This window comes from Ostrea edulis, chromosome 8, assembly GCF_947568905.1.
Source record: "Ostrea edulis chromosome 8, xbOstEdul1.1, whole genome shotgun sequence".
NCBI lineage: Eukaryota > Metazoa > Mollusca > Bivalvia > Ostreida > Ostreidae > Ostrea > Ostrea edulis.
Genome location: NC_079171.1, coordinates 3,282,400 through 3,296,381, shown reverse-complemented (window position 1 = coordinate 3,296,381; position 13,982 = coordinate 3,282,400). Strand labels below are relative to the sequence as shown.

At 34.7% G+C, this 13,982-nt stretch overlaps 1 protein-coding gene across 1 annotated transcript; it reads left to right on the top strand.

Moving 5' to 3' along the window:
* Nucleotides 1–228: 228 nt before the first annotated feature.
* LOC125660948 (sodium/calcium exchanger regulatory protein 1-like) lies at nucleotides 229–2,903 on the top strand. The gene is made up of 4 exons (XM_048892799.2): nucleotides 229–586; nucleotides 1,066–1,253; nucleotides 2,529–2,627; nucleotides 2,721–2,903. The coding sequence occupies exons 1-4, from the start codon at nucleotides 517–519 to the stop codon at nucleotides 2,769–2,771; spliced, it is 408 nt and encodes a 135-aa protein (XP_048748756.1). The 5' UTR covers nucleotides 229–516; the 3' UTR covers nucleotides 2,772–2,903.
* The last annotated feature ends 11,079 nt before the right edge of the window (nucleotides 2,904–13,982 follow it).

Here is a 13,982-nt window from a genome sequence, read left to right as displayed (position 1 = left end):
AGTTTAATTTTAAATAAAACAATCCTTTATCTTATTTTGTAAAACATTTAAACCTTGTGGAACTTGAGATATATCATGCAAGCTGTGTATTCATCATCTGAACAATGATTGAATACCCATACGCAAGCGTAATGGGTTGTGGGTTTCATGAAGGACCCATTGTGACACATGTCCTTGGTTTTATCCTTGAGAATAAGAAATGCAAACAGTTACACCGACAGCTAGACAGACAAACAACTAATCTCAAAGGTTCACGTGAACCTTTGGCTCAGAAGAGATTATAAAATATACCTAAGTAGATGAAAATGTAAAAACAAAATAGGTGCTGATATAAGAGAAACAGTCCATTCGATGTGTTTTCTGTGCGCACTTATTGGGACACGATTTACGGAGTTCGTATAGCTTTCGAGTGGTAACTAACGTGTTGTAAAATCAATACTGGGGATTTTTATCTTGTGTACCCCTATTGCCAGTCATTCATACAAAATTTACCTGCGTAAACCTGTGAAAGACGACATGGCTGCACTCAATGGGAAATGGAAATTGACAGAGGTGCAGGGATTCAGCGAGTATATGGACGCTATCGGTAATTCCAGAATCTTGCAAAAGATATGTTTTGCAATTTTATTAGCATCTTTAAAATGCAAGGGTTTTCCCAAGTCTAATAACGAAAACTACAAAATATTTCATATTAGTTCATTGTTTCATATAAGAACACTTAGATGTGATATGCACGGAGTGGTTTATTAGTTCGCGTCTATGTGTATAATGTAAAACTTATATGGTACCAACTTTGATGCACCAGATGCACATTTCGACAAATAATGTGTCTTCAGTGATGCTCAACCGAAATGTTTGAAATCCGAAATAACGATAAATTTGCTAGAGCTATTTTTAGGGGAAAACAGAGTGCCAAAAAGCTGGAATCAAATTCGTCTAAGGATAAAAGCTACGCATGAGGGAGATAATCCTTAATTTTGAAATGAATTTCTATATTTTATCACCGCAATTAAATATACATCCGTATAAGTACAGATAGGCTTGATAGGATGTTTGTAATTTTAGGCGTCAGTGGAGACAATAAAGAGAAAGGGTTGAAGATGCTGATGCCGGAGAACGACATCGTCCAGGAAATAGCGATAGACGATGAAGATGTGTCCATCAAAACAATAACGCCGCTCTCCACGATGGATCAGAAGGCCAAACTGAACACGGAAATCGATGTTAATGCTCTTGATGGACGCCCGATGAAGGTATGACAAAAAATCATTTGTTCACTTTCTTATATTCTGATCTTCATTTTACACGCAATATAATAGTAAATTAATTTGTTTCTTCCCATTTCATACAAAATGTAGTAGTAACTTTATTTTTTAATCTCCATTTTATAAACAATGAAATACTAATTATGATCTTTAAACTACATTCCATATACAATACAATAGTAATTCTAGTTTTTAATCTCTGTTTTATATACAATGCAATAGAAATTTAGATTTTAATCTCCATTTCATATACAATACAATAGTAACTTTATTTATTTTTTTTCATTTCATTTATAATATAATAGTTAATTTATTTTTAATCCCCATTTTCTATACAATGTAATAGTTAAGTTATTTTGCAATCATTGACGTCTCACACATCCCCATAAATTGATTTAAAGAGGGACTCGTAAATTTCCATTCCATTAATTATCATGCATTAATTTGAACACCTCATCATTAATTGTTTTATACTAGCAAAAAAACCACGATTTAAACATTCCCTGATAATTGTTTAGTCTGAAATTTTGAAAGATTGATTTCCTGTTGAATCTTGTACAGTTTCCTCTTATCGTATTATATAACGCTGTCTCATTGATCTGGGTGTTATCTATGAGGATCGAGATTTGATTTAAGAAGTAATAAGACTTGGATAGCGTCTACCGTCGGGACGAAGATTGAATGCAATCAGTCAATATTGCAATTTGATAAATTGCGACCACTCAATATTGCGCTGCGATTTTACTTTCAATGCCTGGGAACTCCACAATCCACTCATTGAGGGACAGAATATAAATCACCTGGCCTTGATAAAAGTTGGATTGAAATGTTTGCTCATTGGAAAGCTTTTTTGTAAACTGTCTGCTGCACATCCGAATTCACCCCGTGTTTGTTATCTATCATCGTCTGCAAGTTGCGATAACAGCTGGTTCTGTATAATCTAAAAAGTTAACTTCTTGCTAGGACATTAATGTCACTAAACATGTTGTCAAACAACAATCAAACATTAATGAATCATCCTTTAGATATACGTACAAGTTAGAGTTCAAAAATTTTCATTGAAGTACCCCGGTCTAGTAAAAAAAGATTACCGGGCTTTTCAGTTACGATCCCATAAAAAATACTCATGACTTGTTTTCCGCATAAAGCGATTTTCGTTTACGTGTCTTGTAATATCAGATTCATGAAATCTGTTTTTATTCAAAAACAAAATCATACGGAAATACGAGGATATCTTTCATATTTAGATATTTTTTCGTACAGGCAACTTTCAAATTTGATGGAGAAAAACTTGTAGAGGAACAAAAAGGTTCGTTCGAATCGGTCAATGTCAGATTCGTCCAGGATGGGATGCTTATCATGGTAAGATTTAATTATACATTTTGCTTATCTATCTAATTAACGGACATACTCACGGAAACACTGTGATAATCATGAGTCAATCATACATTGCAGAGTCAGACGGCGAATGGTGTGACGTCCACCAGAAAATACACCAAAGTCTGAAGCTGGTGTTTCCACGTACTTACACCGTCTCCAGAATATTTTCCCAGACTTCAACAGTTATTGTCAATGCTAGTCTCCGAGACTTCCTGCTGTCTGTTCTTAGTACAATAAATCATTTATTTACTCTTCAAAGGCGCCAATACCTTTGTTTGTTAATTCGTTAGCTGTTCAATGTCTAACACTTTTTTCTATCGTCTTCATTATTCAGTACACACAATGGACCTGCTTTGGTTAGATTACCGAAGTAGTGAAAGAAAAAAGTTTCTGATAGCTTCAATCTAATTAATTCAATTAATCTAATTAATTTCAATCTAATTAAAATCAGATCTTCTCTACCCGTCACTCTGGAGGAGGATCTGACAGCATTGTGATAAAGTTTATTTTATTTCACCTGTCAGACTTGAGCAATCAAATGACGGCTTTCAGTAACATGAAAGTTTAGCAATTATATCGGAACATACTTTGTATTTATCATAAGCATGTCAATAAATACCGAGAAGCCCGGGAGAATGATAGAAAAAGGATGGGACGGTCATGAGCTATGGTACAACGCCACAGAAAATATATTTTAAAGATAATGCATGTATAATATCTAAGATCTCCTTTAACACCGATATTTGAAAATCGTTTAAACCTTTTATGGATCGACGCCATTTTGGAACTTACAATCCGAATACGCTTCCGTAAAATGATCCCCGGTTGGTCCTTTATTAAGTTATTGTCAATGATCATATATTCATTAAATTATTCATGAGACCAGGTTCGATAACATGACCTCAAATACAATGCTGTCAGATCTTTATCCAGTGTAACGCTTACAGAGGACCTTATTTCAATCAGATTGGATTGATGCTTACTTTTCCTAGACATCTGATCCCACTTCTGGTGTGTCCAGGGGTCCGTGTTTGTCCAACTATCTATTTTGTAGGAGTTATGAGATCGATCACTGTTATCTTCACCTTTCATTGAACCAGGCGAATTTAACTGCATTTTATACACAATCTCTAGGTTTTGCTTGGAAGCTCAGAGAAAGCTTTCGAGCTTTTATGGGTTATCCTTGGTATTTATGTATGTATGTTTGTATGTATGTATCTACTGAAAAAAAAATACATTTATTTATTTAACTGAGCCTGCAGTATTACCAATTTTATGTACAAAGTCAGATGTCAAGGTCAATGGAGTCACTTGACCTTGATACTAGATTATAGGTACTATCATTTTCTGAACGTCATATGTCACGATTTGTCCTGGTTTGAAATTTTACCACTTTTTATGTCCATGGTCAGAGGTCGAGATCACAAATGCCACCGGATTACTGGAACTGCAACTGTAAGACATTGTAGTTTTATTGAAAGTTTCCACAATTTGGGTCAGTGGTCAAGGTCAAGGTCACGAGGTCAACACATCCGGTGCTGTTGGGAAGGTCTATTCGCAAGAAATGCACTTACTAGATATCGAAGCAGTACCTTCAACAACATGTACACGATTTGAAAGATATTACTTATATTCAAATTTTCTAAAAAGTCACGGTAAAAGTCACCTGGTCAAAGATGTTGTCCATGGAAAGGTCTTAGCACAAGGAATACATGTACCAGATATAAAAACTCTACCACTTACGGTTTAAAATGTATGACCCAAGTTAATGTTTGTTTCCACGCAGACAGACGGTCAAAAGCTATATATACTGGGATCAATAGCAAATCACTAGCCCACAGTAGATATATCAATGTTCGATACTGAACCGAATTTCCACACAAGACTGTAAATTTTCACAAATTGGCTTTTAAATCCATTCACTGACATTATTATCTTATCATTTCACGCTGTGTGGATAAAACTACAGGTTTCTTAATGTACAACAGGTACTGATGAACAAAAAATGTTAATTACAAAACATTTGACATGATTTTTTCATCAGTTTTGGAGCTGAGGCGGATAAAAAATTAATTTGCCGGCCATTTCTAACCACGGTGTTAAGACTTCAGTACCTGGAGATGGATTAAAGTTAACGCAAATTAATGCAGAAAAACAGTTAATCCCATGGTTAACTTTAACAATGAAATTAACACCAAGATAACAGCGACTGGAAGTTCATCATCCTTACAAAATCCGCACCAGGTGCGAACAGAAAGTGTCAATCATGTTGACTCTGGCATAATCTTTCTCTTGAAAGTATATGGGAAGTGGACGATGAAGAAACTGAAATCATCCTGTTTGTCAAACAGTTAAGTTGTTAGTTTGCCATTAATTTCTACTTTCAATAAAATATCTCTAAGTATGAAGCTGAAGTGGACGACCATCTAGTGTCTTTTCGTTCGAGTTCAAGGGGATATATCGAATCGACATATATGGATGAAAGTTAACATTGTTATTAGATAAAACGTCGTCGATAAATCTAAATGTCACATTGAAGGTCACAGCAGCATTTTGTTCTTCCCATGTAGAAACAGACTGTTGGGAGACCGGATCACGAAGATATTGTCAATAATGATTTCCTGCATATTGTTAATTTCAACTGCAGAGAACTTGTGCGTGGAGTCGGGGTAATGCTGAAAAAGTAATTTTGGATGACTGATTACTTTATTAAAGACAAATTGATATGAATCTCTTCATTTTTCTTTTTTTTTTTTTTGTTGAAGAAGCAACTGTCTATGATGTCAAATAGTCTAGTCTTTAATTCATCGTCAGGAATGGTCGCGTAAAGTGTTGAAAAGGCATAGGTTTTAATGTTGTTGACTTGAGGAAAGCTTTGCGATATCAAGTTTACTTAAAATTCTTTAGTATTTTTTTTTTTAGAATCCACATTCAATTTCCATCACTTCTGGCATATGTAGTCGCACAGTACGATAGAAGTTTAGCCTTCTGAGCTGCTAAAATTTTCGTGAACATCAAAGATACGGGCTTGGTAAAACGCGTACTGAATCCTGCAATGTATCTTTGTTTGTAAAGGTTTTTATAAAGTTTAAGAATGCACAATAGTTACTGTAACTCATATTCATCCGACCCATTGACAGAGATATTAAATGTGTCTAAACCTGAAGCATGGTTTTGAAGAATTTTATCTTTTAAAAGGGCATTTGAAGTATAAATACGATTACCAAAAGTGGAATTAATGTCAAGTTCGTTTGAAATGAGTCTTACAAACAAAGACAATGTTGTTACAAGTTTTGTCAACTGAAACCAAAACATATTCCTCGTGTAATCTATCAAATTGTTTTATCACTTCCGATTTACTAAGTTCAGGATGATAGATGTGAGGCACTCTTCTGTGTGTCTCGTATGGGATTTTAGTATTCCTCTTACAATTTCATTCCAACACTGTTTCAAATTCTTCTTTTTTTTCATATTAATACCATCATTTGGCATAATCTTCCTGAGAATATATAAATATTGGAAGTTGATGATAGGGAGGGGAAGTCACCCCGTTTGTCGTGAAGTTGAGCTTTAAGGAGGTATGCTACACCAGAGAACGTTTATATGTGAAGTTGAGCTTTAAGGAGGTATGCTACACCAGAGGACGTTTATATGTGAAGTTGAGCTTTAAGGAGGTATGCTACACCAGAGAACGTTTATATGTGAAGTTGAGCTTTAAGGAGGTATGCTACACCAGAGAAATTTGATATGGATGGAAAGTGGAGGATATGTACTACAATATTTTGAAATTGAACACTTTCAAATTTACTTTATTTAGTAAAAAATGCAATTGTAGTTGAAAGCAATCTGACAAAAAATTAAAACCCCTGCTGGATTCGAACACACGATCTACAGTTCAGCAGTTGACGTGCTAATCTACTGAGCTACTCATCTAGGCGGAAATGTTTTAAATGAATAGACAAATATTGCTGATATTCATATTTTCATCCATGATTTAAAAGGAAGTCAACCATTATGACGATATAAAGTACCTTTGCCGTTTATATCTATTTATATATTATAATAGATGTGTAATAATTGAATTCTTTATTGCAGCCCCAGTCCACCCCTTTGGTAATAATTTGGACAACTTTGAATTCTAACTATTTCTAGAAGTTTTCATATAAGTTTGTTTTCTGATTTTGCGGTTTTTATGAACAAAGTAGTTTTTACATTATATCACCTTCCTTTTTCTTGATCAAATTGCGGTGGTGGCCATTTATTTGAACATTCATAAAATTCCAAAGAATACTATATGCGATGTTTTGTTGGAACTGATCCTGAAAATGGGAAAATTTTACAGACAAACGGACAATGGTACTAATTTCCAACAGAAACATTAACCTCACCTAACCTGTGGCTCGGTGATATGAAAATAATAGATAAGGGTCCTAGGATCCACACAAACGGACACCACTGAAGTTGGTTTAAATTTAGTTAAAGAATGGGACAGGATATACTTGTGAATTGTTTTGAATATAGATAATTCCATATTTTTTTTTCAATTTCATGTTTCCTTCTTTTTACGGATGGTTTCCCTTTACAAGTTGTCTTTCAATTGTGTATTTCAAGATAAGAATGGTTTTATATTGTCTTCAACGTAAATATATCTACAAAATAAAACACCCTTTACCAAATAAATGAGAAACAGTCAAACATTGTTTGTAGAATTTACTAAATTTCAATATTTCTATATTTTCAAGGTAAGATTTAACAGGAATATGTTGGAAGAATAATTTCTGTGGCCCCCACGCTTTAGCGTCTGTGATTGTTTTTCAATCACTTTGTCTTGGCAAGTATGAAGAGAGGGTTCTCTCTTTATGAAAAAGTGAAGATAACGAACAGTGATCAATCTCATAACTCCTATAAGCAATACAAAAAAGAGAGTTGGGCAAACGTGGACCCCTGGACTCACCAGAGGTGGGATCTGGTGCCTAGGAGGAGTAACAATCCCCTGTTAACCGGTGTTGAGTCCCTATATGTCCGGCTGGGTAATATCTCGGCCGTCGCTATATGTCCGCCCAATTTTGGACCAAACTGTCCTTACATGTCCGTCTGCACAATATGTCCGCCCATTATTTTACAAAGTGTCCCTATATGTCCGCCTACACAAAATAATGTCTTCCCTTCTACTTTTGTTTGAACGAAAGGTGAAGATATCGAGCAGTACTTCCACAATATGTCCATCCATATGTTTATTTAATATTTCATTGTCGTTGGGTAATACTTCTTCATAAAACAATCGTCAAAACGAGTCTGTAGTATACCTGTACATGCATATGAGCATGAATAAAGTTCGCTTTCAAAAATCTTAATGCTTTTTTATATACATATAGGCACTATTGTGAAAAAATGACCCGCAACATAATCATAAAATATCTCTTTTATATCTAAAAATGTCAAATTTATCAATTAATTTATTTCTTAAAATTTATCAATTAATTTATTACTTAAAATTATATCATTTTAAAATGAATAACGGACCATCATACAGTTGGAAGTTTACAGGGGAACATTGAAAGCGTGGGAAAATCTATAGATTAAAGAAAATTGTTTTTGATGGCTTCATTAATAATCCAATTATCAGGTACGGAGTGGGGTGTCATGGACAGGTGTGTGATAGGGTGTGTATACTACACAGTGCAGGAACATCGGAAACATGCCTAAAGAGGGAATACTTTGAGGATGTTGCGCCGTTCTCTTGTCCCCATTCCGAATTCCATATAGCATTGCATAATGTGTGGGTATTCGACACGTGATATCATGTATTCGCCAATGAAATAACGCTACAGGTGTGGGTTTTCCCCCTAAATTGATCATTTTGCTGACCCCCGTCGGTTCAAGACGAAGGGGTGGTGAGTAGCATGATTGTGGGTTAATAACATTTAGAACTCCAAAAATATTGATTGATTAATAAGAATTCCCCATGACACTGTTTAAAGACAAATCCTATGTTCTACCTCTAAGCGGTAATAATTATTCACAAGTATGGAAAAAAACATACCTATTATGATTATGTTTTATCATTAGAGGAGCATAGTCATGATTTGAGCTGAAAATTTTCAAATTTCATTTTACATTATTAATGCTTACAATGCTTAACTATGGTACATATATTCCTATTTTCGAGTTGCAAAGAGATTCAGAGATCACAAATCTAATTCCTTTGTTATGTAAGCAAGGCTCGTGTATTTTTGTTTTGTTTACATACAGAGCCTGAAGCGTACTACTACACCTCCAAAGCGTTTCGTTTCGTTCCGTGCAAACCGTTCACCGTTCCGTGCAGACCGTTCAGCGTTTCGTGCAGACCGTTCACCGTTCCGTCCAAAGCGTGCAAACCGTTCCGTGCAAGAATCGTTCTGTGCAAGAAACGTTTCGTGTAGTAGCCATGCCTACAGAAGCGTGCAGACCGTTCAAGCCACGCCCCGAGAATAGTGCAAGTCATTCCGCTATGGCATCCAAGAAAGGTGGACGTAGATTGTCGCTCAGAATTCGATCAGTTATTTTAAATTTAAATAAAGCTGGACTATCCACTGTAAAAATACGAAACATACTCGAAAAAAATTATGTTCCGCGGTATGTGTTATTTGGGAATATATACAGCTGCCAAATAATCATGATAAGGGTGGAATTTTAAGAAAAGAAAAAAATGTCAATACCCCCCCCCCCCCGATACTTAAATTGTTTTTCAGCATTTTGATCCAATTCCAACGATACCAAACACTATATATTATTTTTTTGAGAAAACCTGGTTTTGAATTTTTTTGTTTTAGTCTTCTTTGTTCATTAAACTATTCTTAACTTTTATATTTAAATAATGCAAACTTGCAGGCAATTCCTGTTTTGAATGTGAATTAGTATGTTCAGTATTGAAAAGCATACATGTACAACATGTAATAGGGATATTTAATAATTACCGATGTGCTCTCTCTCTCTCTCTCTCTCTCTCTCTCTCTCTCTCTCTCTCGCTCTCTCTCTGATTAACGAATTGGAATTAATTTATTACATAATTAATAGAAGCAAAAATACAAACCATCGAATGATTTGTTTTTAAAATCCCGAGTTCAATACATTTGACCGAGACTTATATTCAATATACTTTGATAGAGGTTTTCATTTAAAAAAGTTCATCGAGAGTGTCTGGATAATGTCATGATTTTTGTATAATAGGTATATACCATGCAAATCCCTAGGTTCTTTGTCACAGTATAACTAAATCACGGTTAGCTTGTCTGGGTTTTGACTTATGAAAAGTGTTAAATACATTGGGTCGGCGCGATATCAGATCTAGTCTAAGATCACGGGTATCTTGCGCCGACCCAATATATTTTACACTTTCCGCAAGAAGCCAAACACTTCTGTTAATTTCAAATACACGGATTAACTGACCCCCAATTGTTCTACTGAGGCGAAAACCCCTTCGAATTTGCATGGAATGTACAAGTTATACACAGGTCATCGCTATGGTCATACATCATAGTACCGCTAACCCGATAAACATTTTTTTTTTAGAATAAGTTATTGAATGACGAAGTATGACCAAACTATAGATTGAAGTTTATAGAACTTTATAGAACCCCGTGCTAACATTACTTATATTTTTCAATGTATCAGAAGGAATATGTTGCCGGTTAAGTTGGGTAAAATTCTTGACAAACAATAAGATAACAACAAAAAATGATGCTTTTAAAAATTGTCCGATTAAGAAAACCTTTACATGTGTGTATGTGGGGGGGGGGGGGGGGGGGGTTAGTAGTCTGAAACTGTCTCAATTTTCCCTTCCGACTTCAATTTCTTAAATCGCACAGTGGGTAGGTCGCTACAAGACTAAATCCCTAGCTTTCATATTATACCCTCTCCGATTCTACGTGCCTGTAATCAATATTTAAGAATGTAAAACCCCGGTGTTAAATGCAACTAGTTCATGAAAAAGACTAATACCAATATAAACAGAAATGACTTAACGATTATTTGCTTTTATTCATTTATTCGATTATTAAAATCTTCAATTGCTATATGATATCATTTTAAAAGTTTAGATGCATTATATAATGAGAGAGAGAGAGAGAGAGAGAGAGAGAGAGAGAGAACATTGGTAATCGTTGATTATAATATCCATGAATGTATGTAGATACTGGAAGTTTAATACGTTCAGTATATATCTTGAAAGTACAATTTCTTTCTGATTAATTATCCATCCCCTTTCATTGTGATATATATTTTTTAAATTCCCATATTTTTTTCTTTACACATTAATTTTTTTCGCTGGCACGGGTTAGGACTAATGAATGAGCCCCACCCCCTTCTAAAACGATGTTACGTGCTTAGCTGTCTATCTCCCTCTTAGTCAAAAATTAAATAAATACAAGCTATATATACTATAACATCATTGAATTTACTGGATAATTTTTCGATTTAACATGTTTATGCAAGGCATTTTTTTTCCATCTTTGCTAGCCAAGATTATTCGTCCACGAAGGCACAGTTGACCCAAAACCCATTGCTAGCGGAGATGAGATGAATTTTACCCCCGTATTATGTTATAATTGATCAAACCTAGTACGTTTGTTTTACAACTTTCATTCAGAAGACGCGCAAGTTTGTAAGTCACTGAATAAACAAGAAAACGTCTGCATTTTTATTTCAATCGTTGTCAACTGTATACTTTGTGATATGTGAAGACTACATGTACTCAATTCAATTTAGTGGATATCATCACCATTATGCAATGGTATACAAAATATAAAGACAAAAGTCTATTATATATATAATATATGCATTTAATAAAGTATTTATCAAGTTAGAAAAAATCGTGTTATTATTAATGTGAAGTATGGGCATTCTAGGTTGGGGAGCACATTTTATTTTATTATTTTCTTAATGAAAGTACGGAGTTTTCTAAAGGTTTGTTTAAAAGTAAAGATATTTTTAATTTTTAATTTTTTAGGTGATAAAATTGTTTATTCTTTGCTCACGTATATACATGATTAATATCTGTTTTGTCAATCAATAATCGAACATCAATATCATCAATAGAATGTTGATATAAAGCACATTTACTGGAAATCGATAAATCTCATATTTTGTTTGTTTGTATGTTTCTTTCTTTCTTTTTTCACGCATTCTTCCGTTAATTATTGTATACGAATTAAAAAAAAAATCCCACTTTCACTTCCTTCCAAAAATGACCAAAATCTAATAAATGTAAAATTTTAGTGCTTAATTTTACTAGTCATTATTATCAACTATAATTAAATATATATAATAACATAATTAAAGCGTGCAGGCCACGCCTACCGTTTCATGTAAACCATTCACAATCATTTACAAAGCGTGCAAGCCATACCTACCGTTTCGTGCAAATTGTGCAGACCGTTCGGGAAATGGGAAGCGTTTCGCGCAAATCGTTCCGTGCAAATCATTCAGCGTTTCGTGCAAAGCGTTCACCGTTCCATGCAAGAATCGTTTCGTTCCGTACAAAGCATTCAGCGTTCCGTGCAAACCGTTCAGCGTTCCGAGCAAGAATCATTTCGTTTCGTTCCGTGCAAGTGGTGTAGTAGTACGCTTCAGGGTATGTAGCTTAAATATACTAGTAAAAGTTTCGTTCCAAGCAGATTTATTTATGTTTTTAATTTACAAGTTTAGTCTAAGCACAGTTAAATAGTTTTTAGTGTTTGTAACATCTGATTTCGTTTTAAACATGTATCTGTTCTTATTAATCGATCAATATATGTAAACAAAACATGATCTTGTTCACAAAAACATTGTGAGTGCTTTATCTCTCAATAATTGTCATTCAAATTTTTGTTGACCATTAGAAATATTTTAGTTATTAAGCATTGTAAACATTTAAAATGTGAAAATAAAATTTGAATAATTATTTGTTCAAATTGTAACCATGCCGCTAAAACGTGACGATTACATAATATTGTCGGGAGACTTAAATTAAATATGACCTACTAGATGCAACGGTCTTCATCTATCTCGTTACATGTATTTACGTCAGAAAATAAACACAAGTAAGACATAACAACGCCTTACCTTTCCAGGTTTTTCATGATTTACATTAGGAAACACAATACAACCGAGCTACTAGCTAAAACAGTTGCACATAAAAGTCTCACTCTCAGTCAAGGATATATGTCTTTGCAACACGCTCCACTACAAACTATTTTGATATATATAGGAAGCAGCATGGTTGCTACATACACATACTACATACACTCACGATATCCAAGAGATGACGTAGCGTTAATCTACAAAATAATAACGCTTCACTAACCTTCTCTCTTCAAGTATCTCATTACATGTATTCACAGAAAAAAGCACAACCATACACTAGCAGGGAATTGAGATAACATACCGTTATTCCAACGCCGCACACTTAAGTTTAGTCTTATTATTTACGTTAGCTAACACAACATGGACGCACTAACACATACACATGTGCAGAAAATTATAATTACAATTAAGCATTGCGTTATTCTACGGCATAACACCCCACACTTCAAGGTTTTGGTGTTTTGTTTTAGATTTACGCGAGAGAACACAACAAAGTTACATTACTAGCTCATAGCAAAATAACACACATTCAGTCAAGTAAGCATTGCGTTATTCCATGACATAACAACACCCCACACTTCGTTTCTTATTAATTACTAGTAAAATAACGTAATTTAATAACCAGCTTTAAGTCACGTAGACGCAATAACACATCGTTGGTCTTAGAATGCAAAGTGAAGATAACGAACAGTGATCAATCTCATAACAATACAAAATAGATAGTTGGGCAAACACGGACCCCTGGACACACCAGGTGCCTAGGAGGAGTAAGCATCCCCTGTTCACCGGTCACACCCGCCGTGAGCCCCATATCCTGATCGGGTAAACGGAGTTATCCGCAGTCAAATCAGTGTGCCAAGAACGACTTAACAATCGGTATGAAACACGTCAGACAGCATTTGACTCAATGCGAGGTTGTATTGACGAACTAGATCGTTATAACGACCATAGAATTTGCGAAATGCTGACTTCAATCGAGACTGTTGAAATCCCTGTACCATCAACTTGTTTGTCAGTAGCTTACCTCGATTTAAAAACTGACTATACCCAGAACAAGCTCTTGCATATCGAATCAGTTGAGATATATAAACACCATATGCAAGTGATAATGGAATATTGCTACATAAATGTGGGAAGTTGACGATGGAGAAGCTGAAATCATCCCTTTTGTCATACAGTTGAGTTAAACACTCCACGGTCTGAGGCTACTCAGTAAACAACACACTAACAATACTA